At 58.2% G+C, this 21,616-nt stretch overlaps 1 protein-coding gene across 1 annotated transcript in view; it reads left to right on the top strand.

Annotated features, from left to right (window-relative positions):
- Window positions 1-21,616, top strand: part of CFAP77 (cilia and flagella associated protein 77) — a gene marked incomplete at both ends in the record, with an annotated part of 89,651 nt that overhangs the window by 33,551 nt on the left and 34,484 nt on the right. The window contains 2 exons of the mRNA XM_084237607.1: window positions 17,779-17,878; window positions 18,338-18,566. Coding sequence (XP_084093733.1) covers window positions 17,779-17,878; window positions 18,338-18,566 — 329 coding nt within the window. The remainder of the gene's footprint in view (window positions 1-17,778; window positions 17,879-18,337; window positions 18,567-21,616) is intronic.

The following is a 21,616-nucleotide window of genomic DNA, read 5'->3' as shown; positions in this document are numbered from 1 at the left end:
GGGGAGAGAAGCCCAGAGAGGCAGCCACGAGGGCCTGCACCCCACGTTTCCCCAGACCCCAGGGCGACTGCTGGGCCGCAGCTCCTGGCCATGTTCACAGACCATAGCCTGGGGTGCGGGGAGAGGATGGGCTCCCCCAGGGGAACAAGCCACCCAGCCCGGGCCGCGGGGGGCCAGCTCTCGGGTGTCCGTGAGTCCACGCGCTGCAGCTGAGCCTCCTTTGTCAGACTGATAAGGCTCAGCCTCGCCTTCCACCTTCGGGCTGCTGTGGACCACTTGCTGGGAACCGGGATGTGCAAAACTCTCCTCCAAACCCTGCTCCCAGGTCTGGCGGGGCCCTGCCCAGAAGCGGGGCGCTGGCTCCGTGGCAATTTGGGTTCCCTCCCCACTGCCTCCAGCTTGGCACCATTCACTTTCCCACCAGGGCACTCAAGCCCTCCCTCTCTCCTTGTCCTCGCCCACACTCCTTATTTCCTGTTTGGTTGGTTTAGGTTTTTTGGGGGGTTGGGGGTGACAGTGGGAGAACAGCCTTTTAATGCTCTGTGACTCGAGTGCCCAGGATAAGGGCCGCATAGCAGATGCTGATGTGATGTCGCCCGTCCCCTCCTGCTTAGAAGCCTTCAAAGGATCCTTATTGCCTCAGATACCCAGAGCAGAGCCCCTGAATGGGACCACAGCCCCCCATATTCCAGTGGGGCCCTGTGATATCCCAGCAGGCTCTGTGCCTGCCGCCCCCAGCCTGTGTCCCAGGCCAGCTCATTCCCGGCCCCCCCCATGATGTCTCACTCACCCTCAGGCCTCAGCTCCAATGTCCCTCCCTCGGGGGAGGCCCGGGCTGCTCCAGGCCAGGCCACAGCCCTGCACTCTACGTCCACAGCAGCCGCCCGGCAGCCTCTCCTCCTGGGCTCCAGGCCCCCCTCCTCCGCCTCCTGCGTGTCACAGAGCGGGCGCTCGCTGCAGCCTTAAAGGACGCGTGGCCCCGTGAGGCCGGCCCCGCGTGGCCCGCGCACCCTCACCTGTGCGCAGAAGCCAGGCCGCCCTCTTTCAAAATGGAAGACGCGAAATAACGACGTGGCACCTGTTGCTCACGGGCTCCTTCGCCCCTGATTTCCTCACTCTCCACTCGGACGCCCAAAAGTGCCCATGGCTGCCACATCTCTCTGCCACGGAGCCGGGACACTCTCTGAGCAAAAAGCAAGGCGCGCCTCCAGGGGGACGGGGCGGCGGCCCTCCAGGCCGGCCCGCGCGGGGTCTCTGCGGGCAGGGGCGCGGGCAGACCCGGCTCACGAGGGGCTGGGCACCCGCGTGGAGCACAGAGGTGTTTCCCCCCAAAGTGCCTTCCAAAAGCAGATAAAAGCAAGATAAAAATATCTTCCGTTTCCCCCTAATTTGCAGTTTTCTGGTGTTAGCCGGGCTTATAAGACACATGCTCCCAATTAGCTGCTCCTCTTAATTTAAATGCTTCATAAATTATCTCCTGCGCGTGTGGATTATCACTTCATAATGCGAGTTAGCATTTAAATAAATAGCTGTGGTGTAGAAAATTAGAGAGGTTTACTTCTGAGGCGCGGCATAATGAAGGAAAATACCACAGCAGCTGAACGGCCAGGGGGCGGGCGCGAGGGGCCAGCGGGGCTTAGCCACAGGCCCAGAGAGTCTCGTTGACTCCCATTTTTCATTTTAACTTTTAACTTTGAAATAATTAGACACTCAAGAAGTTGCAGAAACCGCACAGAAAGGTCCCCGGGCCCCTCACCCCGGCCCCCCACTGCGTGAGTAATGTGAAGCACCAAGACCAGGAGGGGACGAGGTTCCGACAGTGGCCCCGTGTGTGTGTGTGTGTGTGTGTGTGTGTGTGTGTGTGTGTGTGTGTGAAGCAGGCATTTCCAAACCACCCCGACGGCCCGGCCGCCCCAGCCCTCCCCTCCGGCGCTGGCTACCTGCCGAGTCTCATGTCTGCTCGTGCCATTTGGCAGGTGAGGGAGCTGGGCCTGAAGGTGACCCCCCCTACACAGGTGGGCAGCAGAGGCCGGGTTGGCCCCCAGGGCTGGGCTTGGACCCCCCAGGTGGCCTGCTGGGGGCCGTGGAGGTGGGAGGTGTGGAGACCACTTTCCTCTATCCTGCTTTTTTGGGGGGTGGGGGTTGTTGCCCGGCCTGCAGGCAGTTATCGCTCAGGAAAGGGAATATAGCTGTGGCCTGAAAAATGGGTTCCAGTAGACTGAATATTTGTGCCCCCCCCCAATTCCTATGTTGACATCATAACCCCCAAGGGGATGGTAAAGGGGCTTGGGCCTTTGGAGTCGGGGGCCTTTGGGGCCTTCAGGACCAGGTCATGAGGGAGGAGCCCCATGAAGGTGCTCCAAGCCCTAATAGAGCCCCCGAGGACTCCCTCAGCCTCCCTCTGCCCTTGAGGACGCAGGAGCTGGCGGTCTGCCCCGCATCTGCACACCCTGACCTGTTCTGTGAGGAGCTCGTGTCTGCTGTTCAAGCCACATGGCAACACGGTTTTCTTAGCGCAGTCAGGACAGACAGACAGTGTACCCGGATGAGCCCGGGCCACGGCTCACTCCAAGCGATTCTTGAACCTGCCATGAGAATGAGCTGATTCCCTCCGCCTTCCGCCTGGCTGGGCCACCAGCGGGCACACGGGATGCCCAGCCACTTCCAGCCCAGCCCCCGCAGCGGTCAGGAGCGTCAGGCTAGGACGTCACACCTTGTCTAACTGTACCTGGGGTTGTTCAGGAGATGCTGCAGGTGGCCTTTGCTGAGCCTGGCCGCTCGGCCGCTCTGCCACCCAGCTGTGTCCTTCCTGTGCCTCGGGAGACTCAAGTTGGGGTCTCTGTCTGCACATCCCGGCATGAGCAGGACGCCGCTGCAGGCTTGCCCACGTGGTGGCTGTGATGGGGCTGGGCGAAGAAGTAACAGCCCCAGCAGCAGGATGGGGTTGGGTGCCGCCCAGCGGCCCACGCAGACCCCATGGCGGCAGGTGTGCACGTGTGCTGGCAGGCGCGGCACCGGGCTCCGAGTGTGTGCGGAGCCAGCCCTGGGCCAAGGACCGGGCTGGACCAGATGGAATCGCCAGCTTTTCTCCTGTTTGGACCCACGAAAGCAGGCATTTCGTGGGGTTCGGACCCACCCTCTCAGGCCTCGGCTCCTCTGATTCTCATAACAACGCGGCAGACAGTTGCCATTTGGCAAACTCATTTTACAGCTGGGGAGACTGAGGCAAAGCGGAGTGAAGCCATTAGCTTGGGGTTGTTCGGCTGGTATCAGAGCTTGAATCTGAGCCCAGAAAGGCAACCATGGCTCACAGATGGGCTCCCACACTTGCACCCTGAACCCCCAAGATACAGCCATCAGAATACCTCCCATATCTGGAGAGAGCCCTATTCCAGGCCCAAGCAGATGTGGGCCCCACCCTCGGACATGGGGACACGGCCCGGGGCCTCCCTGACTCTGGAGCACAGACCCAAAGTGAGAGGCTCCTAGTCTGAGCTCTTAACCCAGACTTCTCGCTGGTCATGGGGCTGCTCTCTGACAAATCTGGGCGTCCACCCTGAAGGCGGCAGCACTGGGGTACCTGCATGTGTCAAAACTAGAGAACTGGGATTTGTCTCTTGTAAAGATTCGCATTTCTAAAGACCTTGCTTGGTTAAAAACAAAGCTCAGTGTGCATTTTAAGTCAGAATCTCTTATTTAAATAGCGAATGCGTATGCGGTCTGGGGGCTGCCTTCCCCTGGAAGAGCGTGGCTTTCCTAGCCCCGGTTCTGTGTGGCCTTCTGTTGGCCAGTCATGTGCTTAGGAAGACCTCGGACATTCATTCACTCATTATTTCATTCATCCACACAAACACAAAAATTTCAGGGCTGTGACGGGCTCCATCCAGCGGGGAGAGACACGACTTCGGTGAATGGGGGTATGTGTGGCGGGTCGCTGGATCCAGGTCAAAGGCCACCTGGGAATGTTCGGTGCCGTTTGAAGCCCTTAACAAGGAGATTCCAACAATGCTTAGTCCTGGGGCCCAGGGGAAGGTCACAGGGGCGGCTGCGGGTAGCAGGTTTCCCGGGCATCAGGGGTTGCCCAGCTGGTGAGAACAGGCGTGCAGGGCTGCAGGACCAGGGAAGAGAGGAGGCCGGCCAAAGCGCCCCGTCCCTGGGCAGGCTGGGGGGGGGGGGGTTCAGAAATGCCCCCAGACGTTTCCTCTGAAATCGTCAAAATTGGCTGTGTCTTTCCAATGGATCTGCTAATCATATTTCTTCAAATTTTATATCCCTGACCCTTGTAAAAGGATTGCATTGAAGGCGTGTTTTAAGCTGCATTTTAATAAGTCAATAAGAAAGCTCAAAATTATTTAAAGCTTCTTAAAGAGGATTATATTTGATTTCTTGGGGGAATTCTGGGGTACAGAGTAGTCAAGATGCTCCATCCTTCTGAGGTTGCATCACACTAAGGAAAGGCATCATTTTAAGCAACAACTTCTACCTATTTGCTTGTTGGGGTGCTGGTGACTCAGCTGCAGATTTTTTGCTCCTCTGGGGGCTTCCGCCCAGCGTGGGGTTCATGGAGAGCTTTCCAGCAGATGTTGGCTCACTTTTGCTCTTGATCCCCTCCCTTCAAAATCAGGCTTTTTTTAATCTTCTGAAAAGGACAGTCAGAGTGCCCGGCTATGGGGGGAATCCAGCCTGGACAGCAGGCATCCCGGGCAGTGGGGAAATCTGGACAGAGCGTGTGATTAATTCCTGTTTTACGGCCCCGTCACCGCTGGACCCTTGCCGAGGCCGGTCTGAGACGAGCACATCACAGGCGCCCAGGCTGGGTCTGCCCACAGAGCCCACTCCTTATCCTGGGGTCCCTGGGGTGGGGACGCACCTGCTTTGGGGCCACGCTGGTAATCCTGTCTGAATGTCCTTGGTGATGATGGCCCCCAGTACAAACCCAGAGAGCACTCAGGGGAGTTGGGGGGCGGAGAGAAGGGGGTTTTTGAGGACAGGAAGAGCAAGGATGCCTTGGGAAATCACTGGCAGCTTTCCCACATGGTCGCCTTCGGGGACACTTGAAGCCGCAGCGCTCACACGTCTTGCACCGACACTGAACCAGGAAGGTCCTGGCAGCTGTTTTCAGTCTGTCTCCCCCATCTGGAGGGTACAGGCAGCCCCCAGGACCCACCTCCTGCCCTGTCTCTCCTGTGCTGTCTGTCAGTCTTTCTCCAACTGATCATTCCGCAACGGCGACCTACAACCATCCATGGCTCCCTAGTACCCCTTAAAACATGGCCTGGCATGGTCCTTCCATCTAGCCCCAGGTTCAGCTGGTCATTTTCCTGCTGCCCACGGCACCTGCTCATGCTTTTCAGCCTCAGAAGGACCCAACACTGTTGACACCTCGGTTTCAGATTTCTGGCTTCCAGAACTAAGAGGTGACGAGAATTCACTCACTGGCTCATCAGCTCAGGCGTCACTGAGCACCTGCTGTGGGCCCAGAACTGGTCCAGACCCTGGAGACAGAGCAGTGACCACAGCAGACACCCCGCCCCCGCCCCGAGTGCTGCTGCAGGGAGACGACGCGAGCACAGTTCGTCCGCATGGCACCCTGTTGACACCGAGACACAAGGGGGTAGAGAGCCTGGGTGCGGCCAGGAGGGTCCGGGGGCCCGCGGGCGACACTTTCCCTGGCCAAGCCGCGCGTCCGGGACACACAGCGTTACTCTGGGGGCTCTGTGCGGCGGGGCTGGGGGCAAAGCATCCAAACTGGGCGGCTCAGCTGCAGACACTGATTCTCCCAGCCCCAGACTGGCGGCCCAAGCGCGAGGCTCTGGTGTGGGGGGCGGGGGCCTCTCCCCAGCCTGCAGCCGGCCGCCTCTGCCTTGGTGCCTCACATGGCAGGAGGACGGGGGTGAAGCCAAAATGGTCACAGTTGCTTGGGACACAGAGAAGAGCATCGGTGGAGGCTGTGTGAGGGGGCACCTTGGGTCCCCCAGCTCTCACCCCACCAGGGCGTGTGAGGAAGGGTCAGCTGGACAGGGCTGGGTTGTCCACACTGTGCACATTCCAGAAAAAGGCCCCGCCCAGCTCCTGGGAGGTGAGGTGGCGCCTTGGAGCCCTCGGGACGTCCTCCTGGTGGGAGAGCCTGTTGGCCTGGGGGCTTCAGCCGGGCGGGTCCTGCCAACAATGCCATTTCTGGTGGGGGGCCTGGGACCACCTAGTGTCCGGTCAGCCTCTAGAGGGACCGGACACTAAGGTCACTGAACGGCGTGGTCGGCCGTGTTGCTATGACCGACTCCCAGTAAGACCCCGGATGCCAAGGTTCGGACGGACTTCCCCGGGCGCGGCCCTCCACGCGCGCTGTCATGGTCTCCCTGGGAGGGCAGCGGAGGGCTGCCCTGGCCCCCCGGCCCCTGTGCCTCGTCCCTTTACTGCTGTCAGTGTCCTCCGGCTGTGACGCCATACCCGCGACTTGTCTCATGCCGAGGGGCCTCTAGTGAATGGTGGAAGCCGGAGATGACCTTGCGCATCTCTGAACAGCAGCCAAGCACTTGGCCTCCGCCGTGTTCCAAGCAGCTGACCGAGGGCGAGGGGAGTGGCCCCAGCACGTTGGTGTGAGGGCCAGAGACCCGCCCGGGCCGGCGGCTGGGTGGGTGATGCAGCCTCACAGCTTCAGGCCCAGGGCACCCGAGAGCTCACCCGGATACCTGGTCTCCCCCGCGGGTTGCGCCTCCAGGCCGGTCACCCAAGCTGCCCTGTCGGTGTCAAGGGCACTGGGTGTGCATTCAACCCGCTGCGCTTCAGAAGGTGCCCCTCAGAGAGCAGGAGCCGGCTCCCCGAGGAAGCGAAACCCCACCGGCTTCTATTACTTTGGGCAAAATAAAATTTGCTCCGGAATAAGCAAAAGCTCCCTGACAGCTCTGTCGACAGCAAGGTGTCCTGTTTGAAAAGATATGAGAGGCCAGGGACAAAAAAAAAAAATGCAAGGCTCCTCCGGGCAGGTGGGGCGCCCGGCTGAGGTGACACCAGAGAGGACGAATAATCTAATGAAGAAGAGAGGGCCGCGAAGGCGCGTCTCAGCCTAGCTCTTTAAAACCAAAATGATGGAGTTCATTTGCATTTAGATCTCCTTGGCTCCCTCTTTTCATCTAAAGACAAATCCTCACAAAAGGCTGCTTAATTAGACCAAATTAGATTTCCGCTCAGCAGCTTGTCATTCATTACAAAACGCTGTTCTTTTTCTATTTTGGTAATTACAGGCCGGTCTGCACCAGTTTGTGAGCATTCACTCCAGCGCCGCGTATGCCTCGCATTCCTGATTTCTGTGCAGAGAAGGGGAAAATTATTCAGTTGCACCAAATCTGTCTATTTTATAAGTTGGATCAAGACCATCACCGGAGTCTTTTACAATAATGGGGATTCTCACTCTTAATTCTTTAATGATTAATTGGAGGAGCAGCACAGAGCTTGGTAATTTCCAAGACTCAAAGCTAAGTACAAACAGATTTCACATGTAGCGATTACGCCGCAGATTTGAAATCTTTACCTGGGCTAGGCAGCCCTAGTCCACCGCGAAGCCACCCATTAAATCATTTATGGTTCATCCCCTCCTCCCAAGCGGGATCGATGGCTCAGGGCTCCCGCACCGAACGCCTTTGGGGGAACTCAGGGGCCCTTTCTCCCCCCTCATTCCCTCCCCCAAGCAGAGCCGTGGGCCACTCCTGCTTCCAGGTGTAGCCAGATGTGGGTGGTACGTGGTGCGCCTGGGAGGACTGGGCTCTGTCTGGCTGCCCCGAGGTCTTTGCCACCCCAGGCCGGGGCCTCACACACAGGGAAGGCGCTCCCACAGCAGGAGAGGCTTTGGGGTGCTCCGTGGGGAGGCCCAGCAGCTTCATTCTGGCCTTTCTGGCTGGGGCTGAGAAGGTCACCAGGCATGGGGGCTGCAGAGGGAGGCGGACGGTGGCCTCGCCTCCTGCTAACAACAGCCACCCCTCCCTGCTGTGGGTGTTTAGTGAGGTCCCCTCGCCCCAAGCCCCTGAACTGGGGGTGCTGAGAAACCGCTGGCCCCGGGGGAGGGCTGACAATGGGGCCCACCAGGCCACGAAAACCCTTCCACCAGGGCACTCCCCCAGGGCAAAGGACAGGCGGCTTGGGTCTAGGAGACATGCATGGGGATGGTGCACGCTCCAGGGAGGACGGTGGACCAGCGGGCTTCCTGGGGACCAGCCAGCTCTGAGCCACCACTTTACAGGTGGGAATGCTGAGGCCAGAGAAGGGAGACGGCCCTCCTAGGGCTGCCCTGGACTAGCCTTCCAGCCCCTTGCTCCTGCCACCTATTGTAGTTCCAAAGCAGGAGACCCCCAGCCACCTCCCGGAGGCCCCACAGCTGGGTGGGGTGTTGGTTCTCCCCCTTTCTGCCCTCCTAGCTCCACTCCCTGGAGGATCTGGGAACAGAGTCCACTACCTGGTCTAGGAGACCTGCCCCGGGAGGGACAGGCCCAGCCCCAGTCCTGGCTCCGCAGCGTTGGGCCTCTGTGTTGTCCCAGACCTTCCCCAGGAGGGGAGCGGCACCTGCCCCCAGTCCCAGCGCCAGCCGCGCAGCTCCTGATTAACAGGCTCAGCTCACGGGTCAGCTGCCATTTTGTGTTAAACTCCTCCTCATTTATTACAATCCCACGTTTTTATTGACATGGAAATAAAACTTACAATCAATGAGATATCATGAAATATACATCAAAACAAAAATCACGGGCGCTGGCGTTTTCATCTGTTGTCGGGAAGGAACAGGGGTTTATGGGGGGGGCACGGAACATTTTTCTTCTCTATTACATGATGCGATTTTCAATGAATCTATAAAGAAAATGAAAACATAAATAGAGGAACCAAACAGAATGATCCCTGCAGCTGTCAAAACTTAAAACAGTTCAGTTCGCCTTTGATTTCTGTTTTAAGTTTTGAAAAGTACACAGATCATTCCCTCTTTCCCCCTTTTTCTTTCTTTCCTTTTTCTTTTTTTCCTGCTAGGGAGCCTCTTTTTAAATCTCCTCCCTCTGCGGTCCCCCAGCTTTGACCTGTGGTGGTCAAACTGACCAGATGACCACGTGAGCACCCCTCGTTTCTCGGGCATCGGCCCCGCCTTGGGAGGGACGGCTCTGCAGCCCGGCACTGGCTCTCGGGGACTCGCTCATTCCCTCCCTTGTCGACCACATCAAAGTCTGCTCCAAGGCGCTTCTTCCTCCTGCTCAACTAGGGGCTCACGGGAGACGGGGACGGGGTGAGCCCGGCGCAGCACACGCGCCCCTCCTGTGCGCTGGCCCCCTCGGGTCAGCTCTGTTGTTATATGTGATCACTGCAGCCAAGGTGGGGACGTCAGCCCCGAGGCGCCAGCATGGGCAGCAGAGGCCCTGAGAGGTCAGGCAGCTCACTCAGAGTCACGCGGCTAAGAGCGTTCAGAGTCTGGATCTAAATCCCCTCTGTCTACACCAGGGGACCTCCGAGATGGCCTCCTTGAGTGATTTTGCATTTTTCTCCTGAAAGTTCTAGAACTTGCTCTTCAAAAGAAGTCTGATGTGGAGGCCCCCAAACAGGGCTGCAAGGGCTGCCCGGCTGCCTTCCCGGGAGCCCCTCCTTGTCGCCCAGGAGGTGCCCTGAGCTCCCCCTGAGCCGGGAGGGACTGGCGTTCAGCCGGTCACTGATTGCCTCTGGGGTCCCCCTTTGGTGGGAAGGAGCATGGGGGCGGGGAGCAGGGCAGCATGAGGTCATTGGCCCCCAGGGGTCCAGACCTGCAGGCCAGCGGTGCTCCCCACCCCAGAGCCGCCTTCCCGGAGTCAGGCCACACGCAGCTAAGGAATCACAGCCCGGAAGTTTCCTTGGTCCTCGGGGGCATTTGAACCAAATATTTGCTGAAACTAAGCAGCTGTGAGAAGTCCTGCCAGCGCCAGCTTCCACCTTACGGACCAGTAGAGCAGAAAGGGCAGAAAGAAGCCCTCCAGCCCCAACCCCAGCCTTTCCAGAGGACCTCCCAGGGCCTAGGGAGCAGAGCCGCCTGGCGGAAGAGTCTGCGGCTCTGGGCACCTCAAGAGACCACTAAGGATAGACGACAGGCCCTCAGAGGGGTTTCTGACCCTGAACTTCGAGATTTGGGGGTGCTGGTTGGGACAGATGGCCAAGGCCAGCTGCTGTTGAAACGTAATGACCTTGAGGCTGATGGTGTTGGTCACCAATGCCTCAGCAGCCCCCAGGAAACTGATGAGGTGGGGTCACCAATCTCACCCAGGTTCCCACACACCCCTCTCTGCTTTGGTCTGCCCCACCAGCCTGGAATATGCAAGGGTCCTGGGCAGGTGGCACAAGCTGGGCTGAAGGAAGACAAGGAGCCCTCTCCTCATACAAGGTGCCCTTGGGACCACCCCCGCAGCTCTCCACTGCAGGAGTAAGGAGACGGGGGCAAGTCAGCATTCCCTGGGGACCCCCTCACGTGAGAATCATCCGGCAGCCCCCTCTATTGAGCCCTTACTATGTCCTGAGAGCTTCCTATGCTTCTTCAACTCTGCCAACCACACTTGAGGGAGCCTCCCATTGTACAGATGGCAGAATCGAAATCCACACCTGCCCTCAGGCGTCCAGGAGGTAAACCAGGGAGCTGGGCTAACTCAGCTCTCAGATACCATAACTCTGGGCCTGACCCGTGGCCCCACACACAAGGGAGGTCACATTATCGCCACCGGGCAGGCGGAGAAACCAAGGCTCAGAAGGGCCGGGATGGCGAGGCCCTCCCAGCCCTCAGACGCGCCCTCCCTGCCAGGCTCGCTCCTCATGGCCAAGCCCTAAGGCACGGAGTGGACGGTCACTGAGGCCTCAGGGCCACACGCTCAGTGATGCAGCAGGAGTGTGGGCATGGGAAGGACCTGGGCGTGGCACGCTGGCCAGGATCCCCGTCATCCGGGCATGGCAACCAAGCAGGGAACGTGGGAGAAAATCCCGGGGCTGCGTCTGACCACCCCGGCCTCCCCGGCAGCTTTCAAACTGCGCCTTTCCCGAGTCCCCTCTGTCACTGAGTGGCTTGGCTGGGATACAGCTCTGGGTGACAGCTGTCCCCATCAGCAGACAGCTTCATTAAACCTCATTAAGATGTCAGCCCTCTCTGCCTTATTTCCCATCTCTCAGCTCTAATTAAAACCATCTCTCCCCCGTCCCAGGGGTCCTGGGATGATTCTCTGGGCTCCTTCTGCACAGAAGCTCCCTCTACGTGGCAGCCTGAAGGACCGGGGCCTGGAAACTGCACTGGGAAACAGACCAGGCAGCATCCTGGGCCCGGAAGCCCCCTCAAAGCGACCAGCCCCCCACAGGACGGCCGGGGCTCCAGACACCAGCACAGGTGGCCTTTCTGGCCTAGCCCTGAGGTCATCTGAAGCCTGGAGCCTCACCCGAGCCCATTCTCAAGGGACACTTCAAAGCAGGTCTCCAGCCTCGTGGCTCCTCATTCCTCATCCAAAACGCTTCTGAAATTCTCAACCGGCCTGAACTGCCCACCCAAGAGGCGAAGTGGGTGGACTCGATCGCCATGTTTCTCAGAGGGCCTGAGCCGGGCCTCGCCCTGGACAAAGGGCCAGCGGGCATTTGCAAGAGGGTGGGTTTTCTCCTGGGGACCCAAGGGCTGGGAGCTGGACCAACTGGACGGTTTACTGCATCAGAGCAGACCCCACAAAGGAATGCCCCGCCTGGGGGCGGCGCCCCAGTGTAGCTCATTAACCCTCTGCCCGCATCTAAACTAAATGGATGTTTGCTTGACAGTTGAAAAGCCCCCACTCACTTCCCTGCATCCTATTAAAGCGTGGTTGTGTGAAATCCCACAGCTATTGCCTGGTAGTTATTAAATAAATATCTGTGTCCGCGACGCCCACGCATGCATCTGCACACACGTGCCTGCGCGGCGGAGGGCAGTTCATTATCGTAAAACGACTGAAGATCCTCGAATGAAAAGCACAATATAAATGCAAATTGTGATCATGATTAGCATAGAGGATATTTATTTATTTCCATAATGAGAACCTCAGATAAACAATCATGTGCGGGAAGGTGCGTCGTGGACTCCCAGCCTCGCGGCTGGCGCCCCCCAGCCCCGGCGGCGCCCGGGAGCCACAGGGCAGGAGCCCACGTCCGCGTGCGGTCAGAGGCGCCCGGGAGGCCGGCCAGTGAAAAAGAGCCCAGCAGGACTCGGCACTTCACACACACGGAGGTTAACACTGTTTTAAAAGTTCACCGAAAAAATCCTGGGAGGAAGCAGAACGGGATCGTGGGGCAGGGAGGCGAGGCGGCCCTCCGGGGGCCGGGGTCACTGACCGCCACCCTTCCGCTCAAAAGAGCAGAAGTAAAACAAGTTTCTCCTTTTAGATGTGCCTGTCGAGGGTCAAGGGCTCCAGTTAAGAGAAGGTCCTCCCAGGTCATCACAACCTGCGCCCCGAGTCTATAACGGGGCTTGGGGGGGCACAGGGAGGGGAGCAGGCTGCCAGCTTGTCACTGTGGTGCAGAACTGTCACTTCCTGGTGACCTTGGGCGAGTCACTTCCCTGTCTGGGCCCGCGTCTGCCCGCTCGCTCAGCCCCCGGGGAGTGGACGCTTCTGCAGACCCGGCCTGCCTGGCCGCCCGCTGGGCCCTCCCCGTCGCGCCCCTGGGTCAGTGTGGTGCTGCCTGCAGGCGCCCCGTCCTGGCACAGGGGTGATGGATGGCCCTCTCCGGCGAGGCGGTCACGGCGACTGGGCTCGGTGCTGCCCCCTCCCCTCCCCCTCAACAGCTTGAAACCAGGTCCTTCATTTGCATTTACATGATCTCGCTGTGCAGCTTATGAGATCGAGAGATTTATTTGCTACTTAGCTTGATGTTTGATTACACTCCGAGAAGGCTCCGAGCAGCAAAGTGCAGGGACGCATCGCCCTGAGCCCGTGCCTCGGGGGGCCGGTAACTCAGCGGCAGGTTTAGGCGGATGAGGGGGAAACGCAGCGTTTTGAAACAGCAGCCAGGAGAGGTGGAAGGAGCAGGCCCCGTGGTTTGGACTGAAGAAACCGGCTGGGTGTCGTCTGAGACCACGGGCAGGCGGCGCAGCTGGTGGCGCTGGGGAGGGAACTCCCAGGGGCTTCTCCTCCCGGGCGAGGTCAGAGGCTCCCTGGAGAGACGGAGCCCTAGACACAGGCAGACCCCCGGCTGCCCTGGCCCCTCAAGCCGGAACATCCACACCCACACGGGCTCCGCCTGCGCGGTCCCTGCCTGGTCACTCGGCCTACCCGCACCCCAGTCCTGCATCTGCAAAGTGGGGGGACCACACACCCCTTAGGCCTGTGGCTGAGCTCAGCACAGAGTGGAATGCCCCATCCTGGGCGCTATGGGGGGGCCTGGGTACCTCTAAAGCGCCTGGGGTTGGGGGGTGGACTCAGCACATCGTCCCCACAGGGAGAAATTACAGCGCAGCCATTTGCAGTCAAAGGTCACTCTTCTGCTCTGTGGTTCTCTGAGGCTTTGGTCACCAAGGCCTCGGGGCGCTGGGCCTGTCACTCGTCTGAAGATGGGGTGGGGGAGGGCAGCAGCCGTAAGCACGAGGGTAATGGGGTGGGGGCCTCCCCTGGGCCTGGCACATGGTTGTGTGGTTACAGGTGTTGCAGCGGCCACCGGGTAGGCTATGAGTGCCACTGTGGGTGCCCAGGCTGCTCCCGCAGGGCCTTTTGGGGGCTCCCGGACAGATACCCTGGGACCCAAAGGAGTAAACTCCCCGGGTGTGAGGTGGGTAGAGCAGAAGAGACCGCCAGGAGGCCCCCGCACGCTGCCCGACAGGCCCACAGAGCCGCCCAGGGTGGCCTCTGACACGCTGCGGCACTCTCAGACATAGGAACTCACTCGGTTGGGTGTCTAGGAGGGAGCCATTAGGCTATCGGCAGGCACAGATACTGATAAACATGCTTCCACTGTGGCTGTACCAGTTCACACTCCCACCAAGCATGTTCCACTTGCTCTACATCTTTGCCAATAACCTTGAGTTTTAACTATTTCTCAGAGGTTGAATTTCTTCACATCTATGGGTCTTGGCCACTCAGATGCCTCCCCCCCTTTTTTTTTACTTTGTGGGTTTTTTTAAAATATTTTATTTTATATAATTCTTACATCATTTTTCAACTTTGTACAATGTATGCATTTTCATATCGGTTATACTCCCCATACAATTGCACCCCCCCTTATTTTGACCCTAGTTCTTCCTCTCCCCGCCCCTACCTCTTCCCCCCACCCCCCTGTAGTGTGTCTCTGGTTTATAGTTGATTGTTGATTTTGATTATTACTTTGCATTGATTAGTCTTTTTCCTGGTCCCTTATTTAAGTTTTCTAGATTCCTGCTATGAGTGAGACCATCCTGTATTTTTCTTTTTCTTTCTGACTTATTTCGCTGAGCATGATCCCTTCCAGCACCATCCGTGTTGCTGCAAATTGCCTGTGTTTATCTTTTTTGAATGCTGAGTAATATTCCATGGTGTATATGGACCCCATCTTCTTGATCCAGTCATCTATTTTTGGGCATTTGGGCTGTTTCCAAAGCTTAGCTATTGTAAACAGTGCTGCTATAAACATAGGGGTGCAGGTGTTCTTTGGAATTGATGTTTCTGTGTCCTTTGGGTAAATACCTAGGAGTGGAATTGCTGGATCCTATGGAAGCTTTATGTTTAGTAGGTCCAGAAATCTCCACACAGCTCTCCACAGTGGTTGGACCAGTTTGCACTCCCACCAACAGTGCAGGAAAGTTCCTTTTTGGGTAAATACCTAGGAGTGGAATTGCTGGATCCTATGGAAGCTCTATGTTTAGTAGGTCCAGAAATCTCCACACAGCTCTCCACAGTGGTTGGACCAGTTTGCACTCCCACCAACAGTGCAGGAGAGTTCCTTTTTCTCCACAACCTCGCCAACATTTGCTGTTGCTAGTTTTTTTAATATGTGCCATTCTCACTGGTGTAAGATGGTATCTCATGGTAGTTTTGATTTGCATTTCCCTGATTGCAAGTGATGTTGAACATTTTTTCATATGCCTGTTGGCCATTCGCATTTCCTCTTCAGAGAAGTTTCTTTTTAGCTCTTCTGCACATTTTTTGACACTCAGATGCCCTTTTAATGAAGTACCTATTCAAGTCTTTTGATGTTTGATCTATAGGATTGTCTGCTTTTTTTTCTTATTGATTTGTAGCAGCTCTTTATATATGATGGGTAAGATTTCTTTGCCAGATAAAGGCATTGCAAACATTTTTGCTCATTTTATGGACTCACAGATCTTCAGAGCTAGAGGCAGTCTGGGCTGTCACCCCCCAAACCCCCTGGTGCACTTGACTGTCGTTACTTGTTTTATCATCTTTTCTGCAAGATGATCAATTTCATAAGGGCAGGGCTATGTGTCTGCTTTGTTAACCTTAGAACTCCCCAGGCTTGGTGCAGAGAGGGGATAAAATAAATTATTTGTGGAATAACTCTTCCCCACGGGGGATGAGCCTGTCTTCCATGTGTGTCAGCAGTAACCGATTCCCAGGCAACCCTATCCAAAAAGCACAGAGATTAAGGCACCTGCCTGCTTCCCTGCACCCCCCCCCCCGCCTTCCCCCCAGCCCCCATCAGAGTGGCAGCCAGTTCCTGAGTCTGTCTGTCCTTCCTCTGCCAGCTGGAAGCCTGCCCACTTGCACCTGCCCTGGGGGAGGCGGGGCCTCTCCCGGAGAAGTCATATTTTAATTAACTTCCCCGCCAGTCACTGGAGAAGCCGGATCATTTTCATAAACAAATGAGGAGCCAGAGCTTTGTCTGCAGCTCAGAGCGAGTCGTGTGGAAGAAATTCAAGAAACCAGCGGAAGCCCCAGCCCCTGCTGGAACTCAGAGCTCTGTGGTTCTCCAGGGAGGTTGGGGCCTAAGATTTGAGATGTGAACGAAGAGGGAGAAAAATGATCAGGCACCGTGCAGAGAAGAGCTGGTGGGTGTCCAGCTGGCCTCCCACGCGCTCGCCCTGCGCACGAGCCTCTCTTGTCCCGCCCGGGACTCCATTTTGCTGTGATATCTATTTCTTTAATTAACCTTAAAACAAATAAGTAAAGACCAAGTGCACAGCCTACAGGGGAAAGCAGACGGGAAACTGGTCCTCCTACAATTAATGACTTAATTACATCACTTTGCAATTTTTTTAATAGCTTGATAGAGAGCTAATTCGCATGCCATACAATTCACCCATTTAAAGTGCACAATTCGGTGGTTTTTAACATATTCACAGAATCGCACCTCCATCAGTGCAATCAATTTTGGAACATTTTCATTATCCCCCAAAGAAGCACCCCTCCCCTTAGCCATCACCCCCACCCGCCCCCCTCACTCCGCTCCCCTCCCACTTCCAGCCACAGGCAGCTGCTAATCTACGTTCTGCCTCTATGGATTCGCCTACTTGAGACACTTCATGTCAGCGGAGTCAACGCTGCGCAGTAGTTTGTGACCGGCTGGCTGCTCCCTCTGCATCATCTCGTCCAGACCCACTCAGGCTACAGCAGGGACTCACTGTGTGATTTTGAAAGTGCCCTGAAGGTGGAGTTGGGGGCCTTCTGGTGCCATAGACCAAGGAAGTGCGGCAGGGCTGAGGGCAGCCCAGGAGGGCTTCCCAGAGGAAGAGGTTTTTAAATCTCGGGCATGTATTGAGCACCTGTGGCCTGTGGGGGCTAGACGGGGCAGCAAGCAGTACCCTGCCTTCTGGACAAGGTCCACAGATGGCTCCAGGGAGCCAGTGGGATTTGCGGGTTAACAGGTGGATCTGCATGTAGGCTGCAGACAGTCAACCTGGGTTCAAATCCCGGCTCTGCCACTTCCTTCTCTGTGGCTTGTGCCTCAGCTTCCCTGTTTGAGAAGTGGGAGCGGCCATGGACCTGCCTCCCAGGGCGATCGTGAGGACTACATGGGGAGAAGCACATGAAGAACCGAGTATCGTCCGAGGAACAGCCAGAGCTCACGAGAGCTCATCCATGACAAGGAAGACTCACAGCACACAGCACAGGGCCTGAGCTGGGGAGCCGCCCTCAGAGGGGCAGGGTAGGGTCTGATGAAGCGCTCCAGCGGGAGACCAAACAGCAGGAACCCAGGCCTGGGACGCCGCCTCCCTGGGCCTCAGTTTCCCGGTGTATCGAATGGGGAACTGAGGTGATTTCACTCTGCAAACCCCCTGGGCAGGGCTCAAGGAGGAGTCACCAGACACCTAGGGAGAAAGCGGGGCTCCCAGCAGCCCGGAGGGTGACGTGGGCCTTGTCCCACCCTCAGGGGATGGCGAGGAGGCAGCCATGTCCTCATCGGTGTCAGGGACCATGGTGGGTGGGCCCCGCATGGGAACAGGGGGCCAGGCGGGGGTCTCCGCAGCTGCCTGTGACTGCGTCCCCTACACGACCACAAGGGGCGTCTCTTCCAGCTCAAACCAGGCGGCTTGGCTGGCCCCAAATGCAGGTGCTCAGTGGGGGCACACGTGGCTCCTGCCCTCGGGAACAAGGCACCTCCTTCTTCAGGGGCTCAGTCTGGCCACCCCTTGCTCGGGTGCCTCAGGCTCTGCTCTCCTGCGCCTCTCAGCACCAGCTCACTCATCAGCAATTTGGGGTCCACTCAGGAGGGCTCTGTGGTCCACTTCCCAGGAGCCCCGAAGTTCCCCGCCAGGGCTTAGGGCAAAGCCCCTCCGTGACGCCCCGTGCCTGAGTTTATTACAACCGGTGGGTCTGAGGCCCCACGTCTCACCTTTGCTCTCGGTCCCCCTCCCAACAGGCTGAACTCGGCAAGCCGCGGGAAAGGAGCTGCAGCCTGCCTGGGATCGACTTCAACTACGGCCTCTACACTCGGGGGCAGGACGGAGGGGTCCCGGAAGGTGAGCGCTCGGAGCCGGGGCCGGAGCTCTCAGCCTAGACTGCCACCGCACGGCTGCCACATTCTGGGGACGGGGGGTTCTGGTGGAAACCCTGGGTCTGGGCCGGGTTGGAATGGGGGTCTAGCAGGGTCAGGTCTAGGCATCGGGGGATGCCCAGGGCCCAGCCAGGGTGGAGCCTCCAGGCAGGAGACCGTCTGTGCTCTGCCGTGGGAGCTGCACGCCCAGGACACACTCAGCACCGACCCAAAAGGGTCAAGGCCGTTTCTACGAAGGCCTCAGGCGCCCTCTGGAACGTCTGGGGATCCTGGTCCCTCCCTTCCTGGGGAGCACGCAGGGTGTTCACACAGCAGAATTTGGGTTAGAGGGACGAGACCGGGCCCTGTCCCCCATTTCTGCTCAGTCAGGGTTCATCACACCCGGACTGACCCCGGCACTGTGGCTCCGTCTCTCCTGCCCCAGCCATTGGCCACTGGCATGTGTTTAAGCAGCAGCCCACCTGCCCCCAAGAGCTGACCAGGAATTACATCGCCATGAACCGCGGGGCAGTGAAAGCTGGCCTGGTGACCGCCCACGAGGCCCTGCTCTACCGCCAGTTCAATGATATCCGCATCAGTGACCAGGAGGACCGGCGTCTCAAGAAGGAGCCACCCTTCGTCCCTCCAAACATAACGTTTGGGGTGAGGGCACGGTAAGGAGGGGCTCACGGAGACTGCATTAGAGAAGAATGTGGGGGGGGGGGTGACGCCTGACTCCAGGGAGGGCAGGTGGCACGGGCTGGCCGGCGGCACAGTTCTCAGGACTTGGTCACAGTGATTGGCTCAGAGGGACGCGCTGATCCCTGTCCCACCCGGGCATGGGCGACTGTCTATGCACACAATCAAATCTCAACTCACACGGCCTTGGTTTTCTTTAAATGGGAATCTATTGGCTCACGGGATTGAAAAGCCCAGGGGCCGAGCTTCAGGCATAGCTGGATCTAGGCGACCAGGCCATCCCATCTGCATTTGGTCTGTGTCTCCGTGTCTTGGCTGTGCTCCCCAGATCTGGCTCCATTCTCACAAGTTTTTTCTTCGCATGGCAAAACCTCCGGGAGCAGGCCTGTTCTTATGCCCTGGTCTCGTGGAGATCCCAGTGGGGTTTGGGAACAACGGAAGCCTTCAGGTCCAGCGTCCACAGGCCAACCCCACGGGCAGGGCTTATGATGCAAGTCCAGGGGAGTCCGATGCCCTGACTGGCCAGGCCTGATCCCTCCCTCCCCGAAGGGGTGTGATTAGACTCAGTCCCCACAGTCCACAGGGGCTGATGGGGAAAGCGATGTAGAAACGGGGGTTCTGTTCCCAGAAGGGAGGACTGAACACAAGAGCAGGTAAGAACAGCAGTGTCTGCCCGCGGGCCTGTCCAGCCCACACGTAGCACAGCACAGCGAGCAGCACAAAAGCCACTGGTGTTGGCACCGAAAACACAAGACGCGGCTCAGCCCTCGGCCGGTGATCGGACTCCCCGGCCACCCGAGCCCCATCCGGACACTGTGACCGGGAAGCCCTGACCCAGCCGCCTGCCTCCGAGCCACCGGCCATCCACCCCACTGCCCTCCCGCTCCCCCGGCCCTGGGCCCCACCAGGCGCCTTCCTGTGGATCTGCCACGCTTCTTTTTTATGGTTCCCTATTTTTGACTGATCATTTTTTTTACTGTGGTAAAACATCGGTAACGTAAGACTGACCGTTGAAAGCGTCCGGTGGCGTGGCACTGACACCGTGGGCCCCGCTCCGCAGTAGCGCCGCCCGCCCCAGCTCCTGCACACGCCGGGCTGCCCGCCGTGGGGACCTGGCCACCGGGAACCCCGCCCGGGGGCCGTGAGCGTGGCTCAGACCCAGGGCTGCATTTCCCGTGTCCCGTGGAAAAGCTGGCGTCAAGTGGGCTCAGAGAGGACATCCATTATCATCTGATTTCAATATAAAATCCTAAATTGCTCTAAAACCAAGTGGCTACAATTCCAGGGAGGGGACGTGACAGAGCGCCGGCTCTATCTGCTGTGATGGTAAATGGGCTTTGCATATGCAAATTGAATGGATTTTAAAATGGTATTTAATGACAATTTTCGTAGCAGACGTTAACATTAATTGCACAAAAATGAAAATGTTGCATTAGGTTGCTGTTAGCAGCAATAAAGCTTTATCTTGATCAGCGGCGGCCCCTTCGGATGTGACGGGGAGCCCAGCAAATGGCGGGCGAGAGGGCTTTTATGGCACAGAAATGTCCCCCAAAGCAGGCCCAAATCAGCATCAATTTTGCTTTATTTCTTCGTAAATGGAGGTTAAGTGGCTGCTGAAAAAGCTTTTACTGAGACGCCCAGCCAGCCTGCAGGAGCCCCGCACCCCCAGGATGCCAGCACAGAGGGGACACCCCCCCCCCCCGCCCTGTAATGGGGCTATTACTTTAAAGTTATGGGCGAGGCCCATCCTCTAACTGGGCCTTTTACAGGCCGGGACTGTATTTATTTCTTTACTTTAAAAGCAACAGATCCGACCGTGCTGACCGCCGACTCCTTGGCCTGAGCTGGCCCAACAAACACATACGTGGGCGTAGACGGGCCGCGCCGGCCGCAGCAGCTCGTGCTGGGAGGGAGGGCCCAGCCGGGGCCACAGGCAGGAGCCCCTCACGCCAGGGTGTCGGGAGCCTGGGGTGTGCCACGCGGAATTCTACCCCCTGCACCCCACTGTCTTGCCTGTAATGCATTATACCAAGGACAAAATAAATGGCGGGGGAGGGATAGAGTCCCCCGAGCCCCTCAACACCAGGAGGCGTCCAGAGCGGGATCAGGGACTCCTCAGAGGCTTCCTTTCCAGCCGCCTGCTTGGCCCCATCCACATCACTGCGACAGACACCCTCCGTGGACGGTCCCCTTCAGCCAGGCTCCGTGGCCTCAAGGAGGTGGAGAGGGAGGCCGTGATTGGAGAAAGCGGGTCCCGTGGACACAGGCCACACCCGGGGGCGACCGCCAAGGCAGCCCACGAGGGTTTGGCCCATGCAGTGACGAAGGAAGAAACGTCTGAATGACTCGCCACGTGAAAAAGCCGTGGACGTCCAGGCCCGGCTTCCCTACAAGGCCAAAGGCGGCGGCCTGGGTCTGTTCTCCGCCCGGCCTACTCCTGCCCCGTCTCGCTTCTCTCAGTTTCCTTCTTTCTGGTTCCGGCAGGCTCCTAGCTGGCAGCCTCAGGGGCAGACGGTCATCTTGATCCCCCAGCAGCCTCGTCTGCCCTCCGCATAGCTGGCCCCCAGGGAGGCTGCTGGGGACTGAGCGTGGGGCGGCAGGCATTGGGCACGCGCGGCCGCTGACCTTCACATCCAGCCTGTGAGGCGGGACTCGTCCTGCTCAGTTCACGGGCCAGGAAAGGGGGCACGGGTGCAGCCCCAGTGTGCGAGGCACAGCCACGCGTCCCCTGGCCGACTGCGGAGCCGCCCCTGGGCACACCCGGCGCTCTCGCCACCGCAGCATCTCAGAATTCCGGTCAGGGCAGAGTCTCAGTTCTCGTTACCCACGTGTAAGGCCACGACCCAGATCCCAAAGCGCGCGACGCCCCGGGTCTCCAGCAGCAGTGTCTGGAGGCAGGAATGTAACTGTTAGCGGAGCACTTAATTATTGATGCTTTTTAATCAGTGTTGCACAGCGTCGCCATGGCTGTGCCTAATTGCTGCAGCGCCGTTGGTCACGGGGGGAGGACCGCAACAAGCTGGGC

This window comes from Talpa europaea, assembly GCF_964194135.1.
Source record: "Talpa europaea genome assembly, chromosome: 7".
NCBI lineage: Eukaryota > Metazoa > Chordata > Mammalia > Eulipotyphla > Talpidae > Talpa > Talpa europaea.
This window is presented reverse-complemented; position numbering and strand designations above follow the sequence as displayed.